The 25,663-nt window shown below is 48.6% G+C and overlaps 1 protein-coding gene across 2 annotated transcripts in view; it reads right to left on the bottom strand.

The window, feature by feature from the left end:
- Window positions 1-21,875, bottom strand: part of LOC135066778 (uncharacterized) — a 35,537-nt gene extending 13,662 nt beyond the window's left edge. Inside the window, exons 1-2 of one of the 2 annotated variants that reach the window (XM_063964461.1) lie at window positions 21,578-21,875; window positions 3,178-3,307 (exon numbers count right to left, since the gene is read on the bottom strand). In XM_063964461.1, the coding sequence (XP_063820531.1) occupies window positions 3,178-3,307; window positions 21,578-21,700 (253 nt within the window). In that variant the 5' untranslated portion in view covers window positions 21,701-21,875. The remainder of the gene's footprint in view (window positions 1-3,177; window positions 3,308-21,577) is intronic. The other variant, XM_063964462.1, reaches the window with a different exon arrangement.
- Between the last annotated feature and the right edge of the window lie 3,788 nt (window positions 21,876-25,663).

The following is a 25,663-nucleotide window of genomic DNA, read 5'->3' as shown; positions in this document are numbered from 1 at the left end:
ACCATCTTCTCTAGAAGACGAATGCACTGATGAACCTGGTCGGCTTCAGGTGTTCCCGGACCATTGATTGGATCACCAATGCTTTCTCCACTGGTAGAAACACCCTCTGTACTTCCGTATCGAGTATCATTCCCAGGAAGGGCAGTCTCCTTGTCGCCTCCAAATGTGACTTTGGAAGATTCAGGATCTACCCATGATCCTGGAGTAGGTGAGTTGAGAGAGCAATACTCTGCAACAACTTCTCCTTGGAAGATGCCTGAGACTCCATCTTGAATTTGAATTCCCTCAAGTAGGGGTTCAATGACTTTAGGTTTAATATCGGCCTTACCGAACCATCCGGTTTCGGTACCACAAACAGGTTTGAGTAATAACCCTTGTGTTGTAGGTGGATTGGGACAGGAACAATGACAATTGTGTAAACCAATTTTTGAAATCGCTTCCTGTAGGATAGCGCTGTCAGCGAAACTGGTAAGCCTGATTTGAAGAATCGGTGAGGCGGGAGATGTTGAAACTCCAGTCTGTATCCCTGGGCCACAATATCTTTTACCCAGGGGTCTAGGCAAGATGACGCCCAAACGTGACTGAAAACTTTTATTCTTGCTCCCACCTGCCCGACCTCCAGGCTGCGAGGTCCACTGTCATTCTGAAGATTTTGAGGAAGCAGAACCTGGCTTCTGTACCTGGGAACCTGATCGCGCAGGTTTCTTGGACTTTCCCTGACCTCCTCTAAAGAAGGTCGGAGCGGGTTTGGATTTCTTAAATTTTGCGGTCCGAAAGGATTGCAGTGTAGGTGAAGGATAAGACTTCCTAGCCGGTGTTGCTGAGGGAAGGAAAGATGACTTACCCGCAGTTTCCGTGGAGATCCATGCATCCCCAAACAGAGCCTGACCTGTGAAGGGTAAGTTCTCCACACTTCTCTTGGATTCCGCATCCGCAGTCCATTGGCGTAGCCAGAGTCCTCTGCACGCCGAGACCGCCATAGCAGTAGCGCATGCATTCAGCCTGCCAAGGTCCTTCATGGCCTGCACCATGAACCCTGCAGAATCCTGTATGTAACGTAAGAACAAATTAATGTCACTTCTATCCATAGTATCTAAGTTCTCCAGCAATGTGCCTGACCACTTTACTGTGGCTTTAGAAATCCACGCACAAGCAATAGTGGGTCGTAAAGCTACGCCATTAGCGGTGTATAGTGATTTGTGTGTAGTCTCAATCTTGCGGTCAGCCGGATCTTTTAAAGCGGTTGACCCAAGGGACAGGTAAAACCACCTTTTTTGACAACCTAGACACAGATATGTCAACTATAGGTGTGTTTTCCCACTTCTTTCTATCCTCTTCAGGAAAGGGGAAAGCAATGAGTACCCATTTGGGATCTGGAATTTTTTCTCTGGGTTTTCCCAGGATTTTTCAAATAAAGAGTTTAACTCCTGGGAAGCAGGAAAGGTAAGCGAGGATTTCTTACTTTCTGTAAAATAAGAGTCTTCTACCTGTTCAGGTATGTTCTCAGAAATGTGTAAAATATCCCTAATGGCTTCAATTATTAGCTGCACCCCTTTTGCAAGGGATGCATTCCCCCCCCCTCCCCCCGCATATCCCCCTCACCGTCCCCTGTATCAGAGTCGGTATCAGTGTCAGCTTGAATTATCTGGGCAAGTGAACGCTTTTGTGGGTATGTAGGTTGGGTTTTTGATGAAGTAGTGGGGTCCAAATATTATAACCCCTCCACAGATTTCCTAAAAAACTGCGTCTCTTTCTCAGTATGTGACATCCTTGTAGAAATCTGGGATATCATTCCCCTTAAAGAATCCACCCATGGGGGTTCGGATTCAGAAGGCTAGGATAGCATATTGCTGTCCTGAGTGCATGGAATAGAATCCTCAGAAGACAAACACTCTGCAGTACAGGACACCGAGTCCTTGGACATGGTAATGTGGGATATACACACTTACACACTCACACATGAAAATGTCAGATACAGTTTCCCCCAGAGTACCTTCAGAGAGCCTAAGGAGCCAGCCACACAGCGCCCTAATGAGCAGTTATTATGATAAAAGCCCAGTGCTGAGTAATCAACCTTAATAGGTTGATATTTACTAACAGTGCACGCCCCCCCCTGTCTATAACACCCTGGTACCGCATGGTACCGCAGTAACTGGAGTTATCTGGAGGGTCTGCGCTCCATGTCAGCGTCTTCTTGCAAGCCTGCAGGGAGGAAAATGGCGCTGAAGAATACTGGGTCTGCTCTGAGGAGAAGCCCCGCACCCTGTGATGGCGCGCAGCTTCCCTTCACAAATTTGATTATACTGGCCGGAGGTATCTGTGCTAACAGCGGGATTAGACCCTGTTAGCGTCTGTGAACTGTTTAGGGTGTTTGCGCGCTGGCCCAGGGCGCCCCTCCAAGCACCTACATGAAGTGTTGCTCACCCTTTCTGGAGCGCAGCCCGCCTAAGTCCCACAAAGCAGGGAGGCTGTTGCCAGCAGCCTTCCTGCAACCTAATTCACTAATAAAAAAAACAACAAAACAAAACAAGAAAACTCCTAAGAGCTCCCCTAGCTGTGACCGGCTCCTCCGGGCACATTTTCTAAACTGAGTCTGGTAGGAGGGGCATAGAGGGAGGAGCCAGCCCACACTATTAATCTCTTAAAGTGCCCATGGCTCCTAGTTGACCCGTCTATACCCCATAGTACTAATGTGGACCCCAGCATCCTCTAGGACGTAAGAGAAAGATGACGTTTAATTTCAACATGTATAATAATTTATCAACTGCTTATGTAGCAAAATCAGTTTTACTAAACCAAATTTTTACTTATCGCATTAGATGCACTTTATAAATTTCATCCTGTATATTCTACATTTAGTATAACTTACAATACAGATGTGATTACTAAATGTACAATCTACTGTAAGTGATATCAGACTGGGAATGTGTAGTGCCAGATCAGAAGTTTAAAAGTAAAATGACTGGTGAAACAAGCCCAGTGGAGAAGCCTAAGGCCACCTTTTATAGATTTGGCGTTATACTGGAAATGGTGTTGTGCTTGGGATGTATGGCCAACAGGAGAAGTCGGGTTTTTCTTACTTGATATCCAACCTCAACCTCATGTCTAATCATAAATATATAACACCCCGTTCTGTTTACAGTGTAACTTTACATAAAAAGAGAAGATCTCCATTACCAGGGCTAAAATTAAGCCTCGCAGACAAACCCTTCTTTGAAAACTTTGCATGGAGTTTAGGATGATTTTCTGTTCTAGTTCCTGTATGTGAAACAACATCAGTACCTAGAAAAACTGGAATCATGTTGTCCTGCAAAATAAAACAGAAAAGCAAAAAGAAGTAAATGAAGGGTTTGTTTTGTCTTTAAATATGCCCAATGTTACTACACAAGCCTACAAAATAACAGAGGTGGTGGAGGAATTTGTAGAACCTGGTGCAAAAGTAACAGCACTATATAGTCCGTAGAGGATGCTGGGGTCACTTCAAGAACCATGGGGTATAGACGGGATCCGCAGGAGACATGGGCACTTTAAGACTTTCAAATGGGTGTGAACTGGCTCCTCCCTCTATGCCCCTCCTCCAGACTCCAGTTATAGGAACTGTGCCCAGGGAGACGGACATTTTGAGGAAAAGAATTTATTGTTAAACTAAGGTGAGATACATACCAGCTCACACCTCAAGCACGCCGTACAACATGGCATTCAACAACGCAAGTCAACGGCATGAACAACATCAGCAACAGGCCGACTATAAACGTAACACAACATGTGTGTAACCAGAACTAATAACTGCAGATACAGTACGCACTGGGACGGGCGCCCAGCATCCTCTACGGACTAAGAGAAAAGGATTTACCGGTAGGTATTAAAATCCTATTTTCTCATACGTCCTAGAGGATGCTGGGGTCACTTCAAGAACCATGGGGTTATACCAAAGCTCTAGAACAGGCGGGAGAGTGCAGATGACTCTGCAGCACCGATTGACCAAACATGAGGTCCTCATCAGCCAGGGTATCAAACTTGTACAACTTCGCAAAGGTGTTTGAACCCGACCAAGTAGCCGCTCGGCAAAGCTGTAATGCCGAGACCACCCCGGGCAGCCGCCCAGGACGAGCCCACCTTTCTGGTAGAATAGGCCTTCACCGATTTCGGTAACGGCAATCCAGCCGTAGAATGAGCCTGCTGAATCGTATGACAGATCCAGCGCGCAATAGTCTGCTTGGAAGCAGGGGCCCCAATTTTGTTGTGAGCATACAGGACAAACAGAGCCTCTGTTTTCCTAAACTGAGCCGTTCTGGCCACATAAATTTTAAAGCTCTGACTACGTCGAGAGACTTAAATTCCAGCAAGTCGTCAGTAGCCACTGGGACCACAATAGGTTGGTTCAAGTGGAACGACGAAACCACTTTCGGCAGAAACTGCTGACGAGTCCTCAACTCTGCTCTATCTTTATGGAAGATCAAATAAGGGTTCTTGTGAGACAAGGCCGCTAATTCAGACACCCGCCTGGCGGATGCCAAGGCCAACAGCATGACCACTTTCCAAGTGAGGAATTTCAGCTCCACCTTTTGTAAAGGTTCAAACCAATGAGATTGAAGGAATTGCAACACCACGTTAAGATCCCACGGTGCCACAGGGGGCACAAAGGGAGGTTGGATGTGCCTTTCACGAAAGTCTGAACTTCTGGAAGGGAGGCCAATTGTTTTTGGAAGAAAACCGATAAGGCTAAAATTTGTACTTTAATTGAGCCCAACTTTAGGCCTGCATCCACACTGGCTTGTAAAAAATAAGAATTTACTCACCGGTAATTCTATTTCTCGTAGTCCGTAGTGGATGCTGGGAACTCCGTAAGGACCATGGGGAATAGCGGGCTCCGAAGGAGACTGGGCACATCTAAGAAAGAATTAGGACTACCTGGTGTGCACTGGCTCCTCCCTCTATGACCCTCCTCCAGACCTCAGTTAGGAAACTGTGCCCGGAAGAGCTGACACAATAAGGAAAGGATTTGGAATCCTGGGTAAGACTCATACCAGCCACACCAATCACACCGTACAACTCGTGATACCATACCCAGTTAACAGTATGAATAACAACTGAGCCTCTCAACAGATGGCTCCAAACAATAACCCTTTAGTTAAGCAATAACTATATACAGGTATTGCAGACAATCCGCACTTGGGATGGGCGCCCAGCATCCACTACGGACTACGAGAAATAGAATTACCGGTGAGTAAATTCTTATTTTCTCTGACGTCCTAGTGGATGCTGGGTACTCCGTAAGGACCATGGGGATTATACCAAAGCTCCCAAACGGGCGGGAGAGTGCGGATGACTTTGCAGCACCGAATGAGCAAACTCAAGGTCCTCCTCAGCCAGGGTATCAAACTTGTAGAATTTTGCAAATGTGTTTGAACCCGACCAAGTAGCAGCTCGGCAAAGTTGTAAAGCCAAGACCCCTCGGGCAGCCACCCAAGAAGAGCCCACTTTCCTCGTGGAATGGGCTTTTACAGATTTAGGATGCGGCAGTCCAGCCGCAGAATGTGCAAGTTGAATCGTGCTACAGATCCAGCGAGCAATAGTCTGCTTTGAAGCAGGAGCACCCAGCTTGTTGGGTGCATACAGGATAAATAGCGAGTCAGTCTTCCTGACTCTAGCCGTCCTGGAAACATAGATTTTCAGGGCCCCGACTACATCTAGCAACTTGGAATCCTCCAAGTCCCGAGTAGCCGCAGGCACCACAATAGAGTGGTTCAAATGAAACGCTGATACCACCTTAGGAAGAAATTGGGGACGAGTCCTCAATTCCGCCCTATCCATATGGAAAATCAGATAAGGGCTTTTACAAGACAAAGCCGCCAATTCTGACACACGCCTGGCCGAAGCCAAGGCCAACAGCATGACCACTTTCCACGTGAGATATTTTAGCTCCACGGTTTTAAGTGGCTCAAACCAATGCGACTTTAGGAAATCCAACACCACGTTGAGATCCCAAGGTGCCACTGGAGGCACAAAAGGGGGCTGAATATGCAGCACTCCCTTAACAAAAGTCTGAACTTCAGGCCGTAAAGCCAGTTCTTTTTGGAAGAAAATCGACAGAGCCGAAATCTGGACCTTAATGGAACCCAATTTGAGGCCCATAGTCAGCCCTGACTGTAGGAAGTGCAGAAAATGACCCAGCTGAAATTCCTCCGTTGGGGCCTTCCTGGCCTCACACCACGCAACATATTTTCGCCATATGCGGTGATAATGTATTGCGGTCACATCCTTCCTAGCTTTAATCAGCGTAGGGATGACTTCCTCCGGAATGCCCTTTTCCTTCAGGATCCGGTGTTCAACCGCCATGCCGTCAAACGTAGTCGCGGTAAGTCTTGGAACAGACAGGGCCCCTGCTGCAGCAGGTCCTGTCTGAGCGGCAGAGGCCATGGGTCCTCTGAGATAATTTCTTGAAGTTCTGGGTACCAAGCTCTTCTTGGCCAATCCGGAACAATGATTATAGTTATTACTCTTCTCCTTCTTATTTTCCTCAGTACCTTGGGTATGAGAGGAAGAGGAGGGAACACATAAACCGACTGGTACACCCACGGTGTCACTAGAGCGTCCACAGCTATCGCCTGAGGGTCCCTTGACCTGGCGCAATATCTTTTTAGCTTTTTATTGAGGCGGGAAGCCATCATGTCCACCTGTGGTCGTTCCCACCGGTGTACAAACAGCTTGAAGACTTCTGGATGAAGTCCCCACTCTCCCGGGTGGAGGTTGTGTCTGCTGAGGAAGTCTGCTTCCCAGTTTTCAACTCCCGGAATGAACACTGCTGACAGTGCTATCACGTGATTCTCCGCCCATCGAAGAATCCTTGTGGCTTCTGCCATTGCTAGCCTGCTTCTTGTGCCGCCCTGTCGATTTACATGGGCGACAGCCGTGATGTTGTCTGACTGAATCAGCACCGGTTGTTTTTGAAGCAGGGATTCTGTTTTACTCAGGGCATTGTAAATGACCCGTAGTTCCAGAATATTTATATGCAAGGAAGTTTTTGTCCTTGGACGTTTTCTTCCCTGAGTGACTGCCCCCCACCCTCGGAGGCTTGCATTCGTGGTCACCAGGACCCAGTCCTGAATGCCGAATCTGCGGCCTTCACGAAGATGAGCACTCTGCAGCCACCACAGCAGAGACACCCTGGCCCTTGGTGACAGGGTGATCCACCGATGCATCTGAAGATGCGATTCGGACCACTTGTCCAAGAGATCCCACTGGAAGATCCACGCATGGAACCTGCCAAAGGGAAACGCTTCGTAAGAGCTACCATCTTTCCCAGGATTCGCGTACAGTGATGCACCGACACCTGTTTTGGTTGCAGGAGGTCCCTGACCAGAGATGACAATTCCTGGTCCTCCTCCTCCTCCGGGAGAAAAACCTTCTTCTGTTCTGTGTCCAGAATCATACCCAGGAACAGCAGACGCGTCGCGGGAATCAGCTGCGACTTTGGGATATTCAGGATCCAGCCGTGCTGATGCAGCACTTCCTGAGATAGTGCTACGCTGACTAGAAACTGCTCCTTGGACCTCGCCTTTTCAGGAGATCGTCCAAGTACGGGATAATTATAACTCCCTTCTTTCTAAGGAGTATCATCATTTTGGCCATTACCTTGGTAAATAACCTCGGTGCCGTGGACAGACCCAACGGCAACGTCTGGCATTGGTAATGACAGTCCTGTACCACCAACCTGAGGTACTCCTGGTGAGGTGGGTACATGGGGACACCCTCTTCCAGGCTTGTATAACCGCCCTGAGCGATTCCATCTTGAACTTGAACTTCCTTATGCAAGTGTTCAAGAATTTTAAATTTAGGATGGGTCTCACCGAACCCTCTGGTTTCGGTACCACAACATCGTGGAATAGTAACCCCGCCCTTGTTGAAGGGGGGGGGTACCTTGATTATCACCTGCTGGAAGTACAGCTTGTGAATAGCGTCCAGTACTACCTCCCTTTCTTTGGGAGCAGCCGGCAAGGCAGATTTGAGGTAACGGCGAGGGGGAGTGGCCTCTAACTCCAGCTTGTATTCCTGAGATACCACTTGTAGAACCCAGGGATCTACCTGTGAGCGAACCCACTGGTCGCTGAAGTTTCGGAGACGCGCCCCCACCGCATCTGGCTCCGCCTGTGGAGCCCCAGCGTCACGCGGTGGACTTTAGAGGAAGCGGGGGAGGATTTTGGTTCCAGGGATCTGGCTGTCTGGTGCAGCTTTTTCCCTCTTCCCCTGCCTCTGGGCAGAAAGGAAGCGCCTCTGACCCGCTTGCCTTTTTGTGGCCGAAAGGACTGTACCTGATAATACAGTGCTTTCTTAGGCTGTGAGGAAACCTGAGGTAAAAATGTCGACTTCCCAGCTGTTGCTGTGGATACTAGGTCCGAGAGACCCTCCCCAAACAATTCCTTACTCTTATAAGGCAAAACCTCCATGTGCCTTTTAGAATCAGCATCACCTGTCCACTGCCGAGTCCATAATACTCTTCTGGCAGAAATGGACATTGCATTAATTTTAGATGCCAGCCGGCAAATATCCCTCTGTGCATCTCTCATATATAAGACCACGTCTTTAAAATGCTCTATGGTTAGCAAAATAGTATCCCTGTCTAGTATCCATATTATCTGACAGGGTATCGGACCAAGCTGCTGCAGCACTACACACTGAAGCAATTGCAGGTCTCAGTATAATACCTGAGTGTGTATATACAGACTTCAGGATAGCTTCCTGCTTTTTATCAGCAGGCTCCTTTAAGGCGGCCGTATCCTGAGACGGCAGTGCCACCTTTTTTGCCAAGCGTGTGAGCGCCTTCTCCACCCAAGGGGACGTCTCCCAACGTAACCTGTCCTTTGGCGGGACAGGGTACGCCATCAGTAACGTTTTAGAAATAACTATTTTCTTATCGGGGGAACCCCACTTCACACACTTTATTCAATTCATCTGATGGGGGAAGAACCACTGGATGCTTTTTCTCCCCAACTATAATACCCTTTTTTGTGGTAACTGGGTTAATGTCAGAAATGTGCAACACATTTTTCATTGCCGTAATCATACAACGGATGGCCCTTGTGGATTTTACATTTGTCTCATCGTCGTCTACACTGGAGTCAGACTCCGTGTCGACATCTGTGTCTGCCATCTGAGGTAGCGGGCGTTTTTGAGCCCCTGATGGCTTTTGAGACGCCTGGGCAGGCACGAGCTGAGAAGCCGGCTGTCCCACTGCTGTACGTCATCTAGCCTTTTATGTAAAGGAGTTGACACTGTGTTAATACCTTCCACATATCCACCCACTCTGGTGTCGACCCCGCAGGGGGTGACATCACACTTATCGGCACCTGCTCCGCCTCCATATTATCTTCCTCATCAATCATGTCGACACAGCCGTACCGACACACGCACAGGGAATGCTCTGACTGAGGACAGGACCCCACAAAGTCCTTTGGGGAGACAGAGAGAGAGTATGCCAGCACACACCAGAGCGCTATATAATGCAGGGATTCACACTACACACAGTGATTTTTCCCCTATAGCTGCTATAAATATACAGTTTTCGCCTATATTTAGTGCCCCCCCCCCCCTTTCTTTTTCACCCTATTGAGCCTGGAAACTGCAGGGGAGAGCCTGGGGAGCGTCCCTCCAGCGGAGCTGTGAGAGGAAATGGCGCCAGTGTGCTGAGGGAGATAGCCCCGCCCCCTTCTCGGCGGACTTCTCCCGCTTTTTTAAGGATATTTTTGGCAGGGGATTTTACACACACTATATATATATATATATATATATATATATATATATATATATATATATATATATATATATATATATATATATATATATATATATATATATATATATATATATATATATATTTATTCTTACAGACTATATTATGTGTTTTATGCCAATATAAGGTACTCTTATTGCAGCCCGGGGCGCCCCCCCCCAGCGCCCTGCACCCATCAGTGACCGGAGTGTGGTGTGCATGGGGAGCAATGGCGCACAGCTGCAGTGCTGTGCGCTACCTTAATGAAGACCGGAGTCTTCAGCCGCCGATTTCCTGGACGTTCTTCTTGCTTCTGGCTCTGCAAGGGGGACGGTGGCGCGGCTCCGGGACCGGACGACCGAGGCTGGGCCTGTGTTCGATCCCTCTGGAGCTAATGGTGTCCAGTAGCCTAGAAGCCCAAGCTAGCTGCAAGCAGGTAGGTAGGTTCGCTTCTCTCCCCTAAGTCCCTCGTAGCAGTGAGTCTGTTGCCAGCACATCTCACTGAAAATAAAAAACCTAAATATATACTTTCTTTTCTAGCAGCTCAGGAGAGCCCCTAGTGTGCAACCAGCTCGGCCGGGCACAGAATTCTAACTGAGGTCTGGAGGAGGGGCATAGAGGGAGGAGCCAGTGCACACCAGGTAGTCCTAATTCTTTCTTAGATGTGCCCAGTCTCCTTTGGAGCCCGCTATTCCCCATGGTCCTTACGGAGTTCCCAGCATCCACTAGGACGTCAGAGAAAATGGATAAAACGTCCTAACTGAAATTCTTCCGTAGGAGCCTTCTTGGATTCACACCAAGACACGTATTTTCTCCAAATACGGTGGTAATGTTTAGACGTTACTCCTTTTCTGGCCTGAATAAGAGTTGGGATGACTTCCTTGGGAATACCCTTTCGGGCTAGGATCCGGCGTTCAACCTCCAAGCCGTCAAACGAAGTTGCGGTAAGTCTTGGAACACGCACGGCCCCTGCTGTAACAGGTCCTCGCGTAGAGGAAGAGGCCAGGGATCTCCTATGAGTAATTCCTGAAGATCTGGATACCAAGCCCTCCTTGGCCAGTCTGGAACAATGAGCATCGCTTGAACCTTTGTTCTTCTTATGATCTTTATCACTTTTGGAATGATTGGAAGCGGAGGAAACACGTACACTGACTGAAACACCAACGGTGTCACTAGGGCATCCACTGCTATTGCTTGAGGGTCTCTCGACCTGGAACAATATCTCTGAAGTTTCTTGTTGAGGCGAGACGCCATCATGTCTATTTGAGGAATTCCCCAAAGACTTGTCACTTCTGCAAAGACCTCTTGATGAAGACCCCACTCTCCTGGATGGAGATCGTGTCTGCTGAGGAAGTCTGCTTCCCAGTTGTCCACTTTTGGAATGAAGATCGCTGACAGAGCGCTTGTATGCCTTACCGCCCAACGGAACACCTTTGTGGCCTCTGCCATTGCCGCTCTGCTCTGTTCCGCGCTGGCGGTTTATGTACGCTACTGCTGTTACGTTGTCCGACTGAATCAAGACGGGCCGATTGCGAAGATGTTCCGCTTGCAAAAGGCCGTTGTGAATGGCCCTTAACTCCAGAACGTTTACGTGTAGCCAAATTTCCTGGCTTGACCATCTTCCCTGGAAGCTTTCCCCCTGCGTGACTGCTCCCCAGCCTCGGAGACTCGCATCCGTGGTCACTAAGATCCAGCCTGGATCCCGAACCTGCGTCCCTCTAGGAGGTGAGAGCTGTGCAGCCACCACAGGAGTGAGACTCTGGTCTTGGAAGACAGGGTTATCCTTCGGTGCATGTGCAGATGGGACCCAGACCACTTGTCCAACAGGTCCCACTGAAACACTCTGGCATGGAATCTGCCAAACTGAATGGCCTCGTAGGCCGCCACCATCTTCCCCAGCAACCGAGTGCATTGATGGATCGATACTCTTGCTGGTTTCAGCATTTGTTTGACCAGGTTCTGAATTTCCAGAGCCTTTTCCACTGGAAGAAAAACTCTGTAATTCTGTGTCCAGAATCATTCCCAAAAACGACAGCCGTCTCGTTGGAACCAACTGTGATGTTGGCAAGTTTAGGAGCCAACCATGTTGCTGCAGAATTGTCAGGGAAAGTGTAATGTTCTCCAGTAATTGGTCCCTGGATCTCGCCTTTATCAGGAGATCGTCCAAGTACGGGATAATTGTGACTCCTTGCTTGCGTAGGAGAACCATCATTTTGGCCATTACTTTGGTGAAAACCCTCGAAGCCGTGGACAGACCAAACGGCAACGTCTGAAATTGGTAATGGCAATCCTGAACTGCAAACCTCAGGTTTGCCTGATGTGGGGGATAAATGGGAACATGTAAGTAGGCATCCTTTATGCCTACCGACACCATAAAATCCCCCTCCTCCAGACTGGAGATCACTGCCCGGAGAGATTCCATCTTGAATTTGAATTTTTTTTAGGTAGAAATTGAGGGATTTGAGGTTCAGGATTGGTCTGACTGAGCCATCCGGCTTCGGGACCACGAACAGGCTCGAATAAAAGCCTTCTCCCTGTTGCGACGGGGGAACCTTGACAATGACTTGATTGTGACACAACTTTTGTATTGCGGCGCATACCACCTCCCTGTCTGGAAGAGAAGCTGGTAAGGCCGATTTGAAAATCGGTGAGGGGGAACGTCTTGAAACTCCAGTTTGTACCCCTGGGACACTATTTCTAAAACCCATGGGTCCAGGGCAGAACGAGCCCAGAACTGACTGAAGAGCTTGAGACGTGCCTCCACCGGTGCTGACTCCCGCAGAGGAGCCCCAGCGCCATGCGGTGGATTTGGCAGAAGCCGGGGAGGACTTCTCCTGGGAACCGGCCACAGCCGGTGATCGCTTACCTTTTCCCTTTCCTCTAGTAGCAAGGAAGGAAGACCCTCGGCCCTTTCTGTATTTATTGGGCCGAAAGGACTGCATCTGATAGTGGTGAGCTTTCTTTTGTGGTGCAGGCACATAAGGTAAAAATGATGACTTACCCGCGGTAGCCGTAGATACCAAATCAGCGAGGCAGTCACCAAACAATACACCACCTTTATACGGTAGAGACTCCATAGCTTTCTTAGAGTCAGCATCAGCATTCCATTGATGAATCCACAATGCTCTCCTAGCTGAGACTGCCATGGCATTGGCCCGTGATCCCAATAGGCCAATATCTCTCGCAGCTTCCTTTAGGTAAACTACAGCGTCCCTGATATGACCTAGTGACAAGTTATCTGCCCATTTTTCGATAGCACTACTCACCCACGAAGATGCAATGGCTGGTCTGAGTAGAGTACCCGTGGTGACAAATGGATTTCAATGTATTTTCCTGTCTACAATCCGCAGGGTCCTTTAGGGCTGCTGTGTCAGGGGACGGAAGAGCCACCTTTTTGGACAGCCGTGATAGAGCTTTGTCCACAATTGGGGGTGACTCCCATTTTTCCCTATCCCCAGAGGGAAACGGATACGCCACTACAATCCTTTTGGGAATCTGAAACTTTTTGTGAGGATTTTCCCAAACCTTTTCACAAAGCGTGTTCAGTTCATGAGAGGGAGGAAATGTTACCTCAGGTTTCTTCCCTTTATACATACAGACCCTAGTATCAGGAACTGTACGGTCCTCAGTGATATGTAATACGTCTTTTATTGCCACAATCATTTACTGAATGCTCTTTGCCAGTTTCGGATCTAATCTGGCATCACTATAGTCGACACTTGAGTCAGTGTCCGTGTCGGTATCCGTGTCTGCCAGCTGGGCAAATGAACATTTTTGTGACCCCGAGGGGGTCTGGACTTGAAACACATCCTCTACGGATTTCTTCCAAGCCTGGTTCTGAGACTCAGATTTATCCAATCTTTTATTTATCAGAGCCACATTAGCATTCAAAGCACTCAAAACATTCACCCAATCAGGTGTCGGCAGTGCCGTCAGGCTCACTCCCACAGCCGTTTGCGTCCCTAACATAGCCTCCTCCTGGGAAGAGCACTCCGCCTCAGACATGCCGACACACGTGTACCCAACACACGCAGACACACTGGGCCTATAGGGGACAGACCCACAGTAAAGCCTGTCAAAGAGACACAGAGGGAGTTATTGCTAGCTCACACCCCAGCGCCCAATCCCGGTCTGAAACACCACAGAAACGCCCCAGACCTGCAGCGCTTTTATAATGTACGTATAATGCACCAAAATAACTGTGCCCCCCCCCCCCCCCCTTTCACCCTGATACTTATTCAGCAGTGTGAGTAAGGACCAGCGTCTCTGCAGCCTTGTGTAGAGAAAATGGCGCCGGGCTGTGTGCTGTGAGGGCTAAGCTCCGCCCCCATAATGGCGCGCTTCAGACCCGCTCTTTTTAACTAAATTTTTATACTCGCGGGGGTCCGGACAGATCCCTGGCACTATGTCCGCTCTTGCCAGGTAGTTAATGAGGTTAGATATGACGTCCTAAGTGGATGCTGAGACTCCATAAGGACCATGGGGAATAGCGGCTCCGCAGGAGACTGGGCACAACTAAAAGAAAGCTTTTGGTCTACCTGGTGTGCACTGGCTCCTCCCTCTATGACCCTCCTCCAGACATCAGTTAGAATCTTGTGCCCGGCTGAGCTGGATGCACACTAGGGGCTCTCCTGAGCTCCTAGAAAAGAAAGTATATTTTAGGTTTTTTTATTTTCAGTGAGATCTGCTGGCAACAGACTCACTGCAACGAGGGACTAAGGGGAGAAGAAGCGAACCTACCTGCTTGCAGCTAGCTTGGGCTTCTTAGGCTACTGGACACCATTAGCTCCAGAGGGATCGAACACAGGGCCCGACCTCGATCGTCCGGTCCCGGAGCCGCGCCGCCGTCCCCCTTACAGAGCCAGAAGCAAGAAGATGGTCCTGAAAATCGGCGGCAGAAGACTTCGGTCTTCAACAAGGTAGCGCACAGCACTGCAGTTGTGCGCCATTGCTCCTCATGCACACCTCACACTCCGGTCACTGATGGGTGCAGGGCGCTGGGGGGGGGGCGCCCTGAGCAGCAATATTAACACCTTGGCTGGCAAAATAATCACAATATATAGTCCTAGAGGCTATATATGTGAAAAATTCCCCTGCCAGGATCTATAAAAAAGCGGGAGAAGCCCGCCGAAAAAGGGGCGGGGCTATCTCCCTCAGCACACTGGCGCCATTTTTCCCTCACAGCTCCGCTGGAAGGATCGCTCCCAGGCTCTCCCCTGCAGTATCAAGACTACAAAGGGTAAAAAAGAGAGGGGGGGCACTAAATTTAGGCGCAGCAGTATATATATAAGCAGCTATAAGGGAAAATCACTCAGTTATAGTGTTCATCCCTGTGTTATATAGCGCTCTGGTGTGTGCTGGCATACTCTCTCTCTGTCTCCCCAAAGGGCTTTGTGGGGTTCTGTCCTCTGTCAGAGCATTCCCTGTGTGTGCGGTGTGTCGGTACGGCTGTGTCGACATGTTTGATGAGGAGGCTTATGTGGAGGCGGAGCAGATGCCGATAAATGTGATGTCACCCCCTGCGGGGTCGACACCTGAGTGGATGGTTATGTGGAAGGAATTACGCGACAGTGTCGACTCCTTACATAAAAGGTTTGACGACATACCAAATATGGGACAGCCAGCTTCTCAGCCTGTGCCTGCCCAGGCGTCTCAAAAGCCATCAGGGGCTCTAAAACGCCCGCTACCTCAGATGGCAGACACAGATGTCGACACGGATACTGAATCCAGTGTCGACGACGATGAGACCAATGTAACTTCCAATAGGGCCACACGTTACATGATTGAGGCAATGAAAAATGTGTTGCACATTTCTGATGTTACCCCAGGAACCACAAAAAAGGGTATTATGTTTGGAGAGAAAAAACTACCAGTAGTTTTTCCTCCATCTGAGGAATTAAATGAAGTGTGTGAAGAAGCGTGGGCTTGCCCTGATAAGAAACTGGTAATTTCTAAAAGGTTACTAATGACGTACCCTTTCCCGCCAGAGGATAGGTCACGTTGGGAAACATCCCCTAGTGTGGATAAATCGCTCACACGCTTGTCAAAGAAGGTGGCACTGCCGTCTCCGGATACGGCCGCCCTAAAGGAGCCTGCTGATAGGAAGCAGGAGGCTATCCTGAAGTCTGTATATATACACACACACACACACACACACACACACACAGGTATTATACTGAGACCAGCTATTGCTTCTGTATGGATGTGCAGTGCTGCAGCTGCGTGGTCAGATTCCCTGTCGGAAAATATTGATACCCTAGACAGGGACACTATATTGCTAACCGTAGAGCATATTAAAGACGCAGTCTTATATATGAGAGATGCACAGAGGGATATTTGCCGGCTGGCATCTAAAATAAGTGCAATGTCCATTTCTGCCAGGAGAGGGTTATGGACTCGGCAGTGGACAGGTGATGCAGATTCTAAAAGGCACATGGAAGTTTTGCCTTATAAAGGGTGAGGAGTTGTTCGGGGATGGTCTCTCGGACCTCGTTTCCACAGCAACAGCTGGGAAGTCAGCATTTTTACCCCATGTTCCCTCACAGCCAAAGAAAGCACCGTATTATCAGGTACAGTCCTTTCGGCCCCATAAGGGCAAGCGGGTTAAAGGCGCGTCCTTTCTGCCCAGAGGTAGAGGGAAAAAGCTGCAGCATACAGCCAGTTCCCAGGAGCAAAAGTCCTCCCCCGCTTCCTCCAAGTCCACCGCATGACGCTGGGGATCCACAGGCGGAGCCAGGTACGGTGGGGGCCCGTCTCAAAAACTATAGCAATCAGTGGGCTCGCTCACGGGTGGATCCCTGGATCCTTCAAGTAGTATCTCAGGGGTACAAGCTGGAATTCGAGACGTCTCCCCCCCGCCGTTTCCTCAAATCTGCCTTGCCAACAACTCCCTCAGGCAGGGAGGCAGTGCTAGAGGCAATTCACAAGCTGTATTCCCAGCAGGTGATGGTCAAGGTGCCCCTCCTTCAACAAGGACGGGGTTACTATTCCACAATGTTTGTGGTACCGAAACCGGACGGTTCGGTGAGACACATTTTAAATTTGAAATCCTTGAACACATATATAAAAAAATTCAAGTTCAAGATGGAATCGCTCAGGGCGGTTATTTCAAGCCTGGACGAGGGGGATTACATGGTATCACTGGACATCAAGGATGCTTACCTGCATGTCCCCATTTACCATCACCAGGAGTACCTCAGATTTGTGGTACAGGATTGTCATTACCAATTCCAGACGTTGCCGTTTGGTCTGTCCACTGCACCGAGGGTATTTACCAAGGTAATGGCCGAAATGATGATACTCCTTCGAAAAAAGGGAGTTTTAATTATCCCGTACTTGGACGATCTCCTGATAAAGGCGAGGTCCAGGGAGCAGTTGTTGGTCGGGGTAGCACTATCTCGGGAGGTGCTACAACAGCACGGTTGGATTCTAAATATTCCAAAGTCACAGCTGGTCCCTACGACACATCTACTGTTCCTGGGGATGGTTCTGGACACAGAACAGAAAAAAAGTGTTTCTCCCGGAGGAGAAAGCCAAGGAGCGGTCATCTCTAGTCAGAGGCCTCCTGAAACCAAAACAGGTGTCGGTGCATCACTGCACGCGAGTCCTGGGAAAAATGGTAGCTTCCTACGAAGCAATTCCATTCGCCAGGTTCCATGCAAGGATCTTTCAGTGGGATCTGTTAGACAAGTGGTCCGGATCGCATCTTCAGATGCATCGGTTGATCACCCTGTCCCCAAGGGCCAGGGTGTCTCTGCTGTGGTGGCTGCAGAGTGCTCATCTACTCGAGGGCCGCAGATTCGGCATTCAGGACTGGGTCCTGGTGACCACGGATGCAAGCCTCCGAGGTTGGGGGGCAGTCACTCAGGGAAGAAACTTCCAAGGACAATGGTCGAGTCAGGAGACTTCCCTACACATAAATATTCTGGAGCTAAGGGCCATTTACAATGCCCTAAGTCAAGCAAAACCCCTGCTTCAAATCAGCCGGTGCTGATTCAGTCAGACAACATCACGGCGGTCGCCCATGTAAACCGACAGGGCGGCACAAGAAGCAGGATGGCGATGGCAGAAGCCACAAGGATTCTCAGATGGGCGGAGAATCACGTGATAGCACTGTCAGCAGTGTTCATTCCGGGAGTGGACAACTGGGAAGCAGACTTCCTCAGCAGGCACGACCTCCACCCGGGAGAGTGGGGACTTCATCCAGAAGTCTTCCAGCTGATTGTAAATCGTTGGGAAAGGCCACAGGTGGACATGATGGCATCCCGCCTCAACAAAAAGCTAAAAAGATATTGCGCCAGGTCAAGGGACCCTCAGGCGATAGCTGTGGACGCTCTAGTGACACCGTGGGTGTACCAGTCGGTTTATGTGTTCCCTCCTCTTCCTCTCACACCAAAGGTACTGAGGATAATAAAAAAGAGAGGAGTAAGAACTATACTCATCGTTCCGGATTGGCCAAGAAGGACTTGGTACCCGGAACTACAAGAAATTATCTCAGAGGACCCTTGGCCTCTGCCGCTCCGACAGGACCTGCTACAGCAGGGGCCCTGTCTGTTCCAAGACTTACCGCGGCTGCGTTTGACGGCATGGCGGTTGAACGCCGGATCCTGATGGAAAAGGGCATTCCGGTTGAAGTCATTCCTACGCTGATAAAAGCTAGGAAGGATGTGACAGCAAAACATTATCACCGCATATGGCGAAAATATGTTGCTTGGTGTGAGGCTATGAAGGCCCCAACAGAGGAATTTCAGCTGGGTCGATTTCTGCACTTCCTACAGTCAGGAGTGACTATGGGCCTAAAATTGGGATCCATTAAAGTCCAGATTTCGGCCCTGTCTATTTTCTTTCAAAAAGAACTGGCTTCACTGCCTGAAGTTCAGACGTTTGTTAAGTGCTGCATATTCAGCCCCCTTTTGTGCCTCCAGTGGCACCTTGGGATCTCAACGTTGTGTTGGATTTCCTAAAATCACATTGGTTTGAGCCACTTCAGACCGTGGAGTTGAAATATCTCACGTGGAAAGTGGTCATGCTTTTGGCCTTGGCTTCGGCTAGGTGTGTGTCAGAATTGGCGGCTTTGTCATGTAAAAGCCCCTATCTGATCTTCCATATGGACAGGGCGGAATTGAGGACTCGTCCCCAATTTCTCCCTAAGGTGGTATCAGCGTTTCATTTGAACCAACCTATTGTGGTGCCTGCGGCTACTCGGGACTTGGAGGCTTCCAAGTTGCTGGATGTAGTCCGGGCCCTGAAAATCTATGTTTCCAGGACGGTTAGAGTCAGAAAAACTGACTCGCTGTTTATCCTCCAACAAGCTGGGTGCTCCTGCTTCTAAGCAGACTATTGCTCGCTGGATCTGTAGCACGATTCAACTTGCACATTCTGCGGCTGGACTGCCGCATCCTAAATCAGTCAAAGCCCATTCCACGAGGAAGCTCTTCTTGGGCGGCTGCCCGAGGGGTCTCGGCTTTACAACTTTGCCGAGCTGCTACCTGGTCGGGATCAAACACGTTTGCAAAATTCTACAAGTTTGATACCCTGGCTGAGGAGGACCTTGAGTTTGCTCATTCGGTGCTGCAGAGTCATCCGCACTCTCCCGCCCGTTTGGGAGCTTTGGTATAATCCCCATGGTCCTTACAGAGTACCCAGCATCCACTAGGACGTCAGAGAAAATAAGAATTTACTCACCGGTAAATCTATTTCTCGTAGTCCGTAGTGGATGCTGGGAGCCCGTCCCAAGTGCGGACTTCTGCAATACTTGTATATAGTTATTGCTTAACTATAGGGTTTTTTGTTCTGAGCCATCTGTTTAATGAGGCTCAGTTGTTGTTCATACTGTTAACTGGGTATAGTTATCACGAGTTGTACGGTGTGATTGGTGTGGCTGGTATGAGTCTTACCCTGGATTCCAAATCCTTTCCTAGTAATGTCAGCTCTTCCGGGCACAGTTTCCCTAACTGAGGTCTGGAGGAGGGGCATAGAGGGAGGAGCCAGTGCACACCAGATGTAGTACCTAATCTTTCTTTAAAGAGTGCCCAGTCTCCTGCGGAGCCAGTCTATTGCCCATGGTCCTTACGGAGTACCCAGCATCCACTACGGACTACGAGAAATAGATTTACCGGTGAGTAAAATCTTATTTTATTGCAATAATCATATATTGAATACTCTTGGCCACTCTTGGGTGTAACCTCGCATCATCATAGTCGACACTGGAGTCAGAATCCGTGTCGGTACCAGTGTCTGCTACCTGGGAAAAGGGACGTTTATAGGACCCTGAAGGGTGTTGTGACACAGTCAAAGCCGTGGATTGACTCCCTGCTTTGTCCAATCTCTTATGTAATAAAGTCACATTAGCATTTAACACATTCCACATGTCCAACCAATCAGGTGACGGCTGTGCCGACGGAGACACCACCACCATCTGCTCTGCATCCTCCCTAGACGAGCCTTCCGCTTCAGACATGTCGACACATACGTACTAACACCCCCACACACACTGGGATATATGAATATGGGGACAGCCCCCCAATAAGGCCCTGAGACAGAGAGAGTATGCCAGCACACACCCAGCGCCACTAGACACTAAAAACACAGTCCCAGCCTATACAGCGTTTTTTTATATACATGATTTGCGCCAAATAAATGTGCCCCCCCCCGTTTTTTGTCCCCTGTTACTTGGTTCAGCAGGGGAGAGTCCGGGAGCAGCTTGTCTGCAGCATGCTGTGGATAAAATGGCACTGGTTAGTGCTGGAGGATCAAGCCCCGCCCCCTCGACGGCGGGCTTCGGTCCCGCTCATTTTTTTTTACACTGGCAGGGGTTTTATAATATACTGCCTCCGCAGTATCTAAAAATGGTGCCAGTGTTATTTGAGGTAATTATTGCTGCCCAGGGCGCCCCCCCCTGCGCCCTTGCTGTGCCTGTGTGTGTGTGGGAGCAGTGGCACGCAGCGCGACCGCTGCGCGGTACCTCTCTGAAGAACTGATGTTTTCTGCCGCCTTCTTACTTCATATACTTACCCAGCTTCTATCTTCTGGCTCTGTGAGGACGGCGGCGCGGCTCCGGGACGAACAGCGGGGACGACACCTGCGTTCCGACCCTCTGGAGCTAATGGTGTCCAGTAGCCTAAGAAGCAGAGCCTATCAGTAAAGTAGGTCTGCTTCTCTCCCCTCAGTCCCACGAAGCAGGGAGCCTGTTGCCAGCAGTGCTCCCTGAAAATAAAAAACCTAACAAAAGTCTTTTCAGAGAAACTCAGTAGAGCTCCCCTGCAGTGCATCCAGTCTCCTCTGGGCACAGGATCTAACGGAGGTCTGGAGGAGGGGCATAGAGGAAGGAGCCAGTGCACACCCATTCTAAGGTCTTGCAGTGCCCTTGTCTCCTGCGGAGCCCGTCTATACCCCATGGTCCTTACGGAGTCCCCAGCATCCTCTAGAACAGGCATTCCCAACCACGGTCCTCAAGGCACACCAACAGTGCAGGTTTTAGTGATATCCAGGCTTCAGCACAGGTGACTTAATTAGTAGCTCAGTTATTTTGATTTAACCATCTGTGCTGCAGCCTGGATATCACTAAAACCTGCACTGTTGGTGTGCCTTGAGGACCGTGGTTGGGAATGCCTGCTCTAGAACGTAAGAGAAAGATTATAATGAGCTTTATATTCTGCAGTATCCAGGGGAAGAGCAAATTTACAATGAATGAATTCAGTTTCCATTCTGTGTAGTGTGAGTTATCTTCTCTTTCACTAGCTCCAGTTATAAACGCGCAGTCCTATTCCCAGCCACATAGTTTGTAATAACATCATTGTCTATACTAACCTCTACTTTCTGTCCATGATATAAGGTAAATGAGCAGGGGGGGCACAGGAACATGTATCTCAGTCTTCTCTTCCCAGTATCCCACTCTGCAAACTGCAGCGTTCTTCCCTCTATCGACATCATTCAAGAGAACGCACTGACTGACGGGAACACTAGGATAACTGTGAGTGCTGTCTGCAACAGCGTCGGTACTCTCACTCCCGTATTACTGCAAGGAGGGTGGCGGGAGGGAGAGCATCTAACAGAACAGCATTGCTTTGCAGAGATCATTCGCCTAACTTCCGCCAGCCCGCACTAAACACATAACCCTATATAAACATCCGCCGCTGACGCGGAAACGACCATTTTGAGTAATGGCAAAATATCCCAACACAGTTGCAAGTCTGAGACTTAAGCTAATAAAACGCTAATTTATTTGCACCCGTTTTTACAGATTCATAGTTGCTAATTCTCCCAATTCCATGAACCAGTCCAGGAAATATCCCTGCTTTTCCCTATTGCATGCCTCCCAACATGACCCTCTCCAGGAGGGACACAATGCTCTGCTTCTGGACTTTTCTCTTAATTTATGATTGCCGGCACCTGTGTAGAACAGCTAATGGATAAGAAAGGTGTTTCAGCACAGGTGATGGCAATTATAAATTGAGAGGGAAGCCCAGGAGCAGAGCATTCTGTCCCTCCTGGAAAGGGTCATGTTGGGAGGTATGCTATTGGCTAACTATACAATACACGTTTTCTATTTTTTGCAAAGCTTTCAATCTATTCTTAATGTTTACTGGAAAGCGCCATTTAATGTATTTATTTTTTAAGTATGTTATAAACAAACGGATATAATAGAGTCCACCAATAATTTAGCACATGATATAAAAGCACAAATGCAATGTCAATGTGCACAGAGTTGAGAGTTTTATTTTGCTACTTTGCGTAGGCGAAAAACCCCTAAAACTCCTATGGCGCAGCAGCATTTGTTACATTGTGTGCATGAATAACAGCGCTGTTGCTATGGAGATGCATGGTATCAAAAATATCTTGGAAAAGTGCCAAGTTTTCCTGGGAGATGGCTAATCTTATGGGAGTATCGCTGAAGTGTTTGCATACACACAGGGCAGGTGTTTAGCGCCTCCCTGCAAACTATAAATTTGCGCCCTCTCTCCAATACTTAATAAAGGGACAGCGCACGCCTTCAAAAACAAGGTGTGGTATCACAAGGAAAATATGCAACTTGTGTGAATGGGAATCCCGTTATGACGTAGATTTGTGCCTCATGTGACCATGCCCCCGGAAGTCTGTCGGGTACACCGGCGCTGGCGCGCGAGAGTGAGGTCACCGGGACTCCGTGTGCGGTGGGCGTCTACATGCACCTTCACATTCTTTGGTAAGCACTATAAATGTTGTTTTCTGTATTATGCTGGTTAATCTTCATAAAGGAGCATAGCTCCGAAACGTTGATTGCAGCTCGTTGTCAGCGCTTTTATTTCTGCCTGGATGTTAGTCTCCACGAGTGCCATCCCTTTTTCTGTTCCATATACATTATATGAGATGGGGCACCGGAGCAAGCTGCTATTTATTTAAGACACACGGAGTGCCAAGCTATTTTTCTGCTATATATATATATATATATATATATATATATATATATACATACACAAACATATGTACATACAGTATATATATATATACATATATATATTTATATATGTACACATACATATATATATATATATATATATGTATACATGTATAATTTACACACATATATAATATACCTATATATACACATAGTTTTAGTGATTTACATTTTTTCATAAAACTATTACAGGCTGTCATAGTGAGGATCCAGGTTGGACTCACCACAGTCTGTCAACCTGTCTGTAGGGCCAGCGGTGAAGCTGTACAGACAGAGTCTGTGTCCTGCAGGAGGCTGGGCTCACAGCAGCTCCATGGCGGCGGTGGTTGGTGTAGTGCGGCATCAGCTCCATGACGTTGTGACGCCCGCACCGCACCACTGCCTGGGGGCCCACCTCCTGCTTTAAGGATCCGGTTCCAGACTATGCACTTGCATTATACATTATACATATGTTACCTTATACTGGACTATGGTGTAGTTTTTACAATACATTGCTGTTATTAATCTGTTATTAATCTGGTACATTATCATTCATGCAGCAGATAAATATACTGCATATATTTATGAAGGGGCCCAGACGTTGCACTCTCTAATGCAGGCTTTTTCAACTAGTGTGCCGCGACCAGTTGCAAGGTGTGCCGCGGAGCCAGAGCAGCTTCCTGCACCTTCAGAGTGAACTGTTGGCCCAGGCTCTTCTTAGAGAATCATTCATGCTCCGGCTGTGACCTGTGCCTTGATGACGCGGCGGTGTGATATCATAAGTCACGGCCACCGCATCTCATCACCCAGCCAGCCCACCCGCCTGCATACACATCTTCCAATTTCCGCCTGCTTACACAGATGTCTTTGCCCACCCACATCCACACCTGCCCTACCGCCCGCTGCTCAGTGTTCGCAGCAATCCACTATGAACAACCCCCGCCACTGAGGGACAGGGAGGAGGACAGATGACCGGTAGGGGCTAATATTTGTTATGTTATTTCTCCTGTGGGGAGCAATAGGATTTATGTGGGGAGAAATGTGATTGATTTATATGTGAGCAACATGATTTATGTGGGGAGCAATGTGATTGATTTATGTGGGGAGCAATGTGATTGATTTATGTGGGGAGCAATGTGATTGATTTATGTGGGGAGCAATAGAATTTATGTAAGAAGCAACATCATTTATGTGGGGAGCAAAGTCATTGTTTTTTTCTGTGTAGGCCAATGTATGTGTGGATTTTTTATTACTGTGCGGGCCAATGTGTGTTTTTTGGGGAGTTTTCCGTGGGGAATGGATGGTGTGCCTTTGCAATTTTAAAACATTGTTCGGTGTGCCAAGAGTAAAAAAAAGGTTGAAAATCACTGCTCTAATGGCTAGTCAAGCCAATGAGGTGGCAGATTGGGCACACCTCTAAATATGGGCCCCTACCACTGCATTCCCCCGGTGGGCCCTACATGCCCCAGTCTGACACTGTTTCAGACTGTTATGTAACCCCTCCTACCTCTGTTCTACTCTACTGGGAGGGAGGAACGGAGGGGAGATCAATGGGTAGTCTGGACTGGAGATTCATTCTGCCGGCGCCGCTGAAGCACTGCCTGTCACAGAGTCAGCAGCAGCACACAGCAGCAGAGTCGCAGAGCAGGGAGAGCGCCTCTCTAGCCCAGCACCTCCCTGCTTTGCAAACTCTGCTGAGCGGGTAGCGCCGACTCTGCCCTACCATATAACTGAATCTAAGGATGAGAGAGAGTGAGAGAGAAATATACTATTTTTTTTAAAGCTCCCCTCTGCCAGGTTAAGGGGGGTTAAGGGGGCCCCAGAGATATCAGTGTACCGGGCCCCAAGATTTCTATTGCTGGATCTGCGCCTGAGCCACATCTGAGAAAGCCAGAAGAGCCCAACAATGCCCGGGCCCAATATTAGAATTGGCTCTGCAACCACTAAACCCACCAGTATTGATCATTCCAGGGCCTTAGTAGCGGCAAAACACTGACGAGCCTGGCTCTGCTTCTACAGCGGCACACCTGGAGACACTGCTGTAGCATATGCAGAATCAGACCAATCGGATTATGTTTGTGCTTTTCACAGATTTACTCTTTTTTCATTGTTTCTCATTAAATGAGGTTATCACTGAAATACTGTAACAGTATTAAACAACATAACAACGGTGGAAATTGGGTTCATACAAAGCCTTACATAGCCAAAGATAAATAGGGAAACCCTACAATAAAAATCTATACATATAATAAAACGGTAAAAGGCCCTACACACTACGCGATAACACTGAAAGATATGAACGATCTCGTTCATTAATAAACAAGATTTCTCTGACGTCCTAGTGGATGCTGGGACTCCGTAAGGACCATGGGGAATAGCGGCTCCGCAGGAGACAGGGCACAAGAATAAAAGCTTTAGGATCAGGTGGTGTGCACTGGCTCCTCCCCCTATGACCCTCCTCCTCCAGATTTTTGTGCCCG

This window comes from Pseudophryne corroboree, chromosome 1 (assembly GCF_028390025.1).
Source record: "Pseudophryne corroboree isolate aPseCor3 chromosome 1, aPseCor3.hap2, whole genome shotgun sequence".
NCBI classification, from domain to species: Eukaryota; Metazoa; Chordata; class Amphibia; order Anura; family Myobatrachidae; genus Pseudophryne; species Pseudophryne corroboree.
The sequence above is the reverse complement of the archived record's forward strand: the minus strand, read 5'-3'. Positions and strand labels throughout refer to the sequence as shown.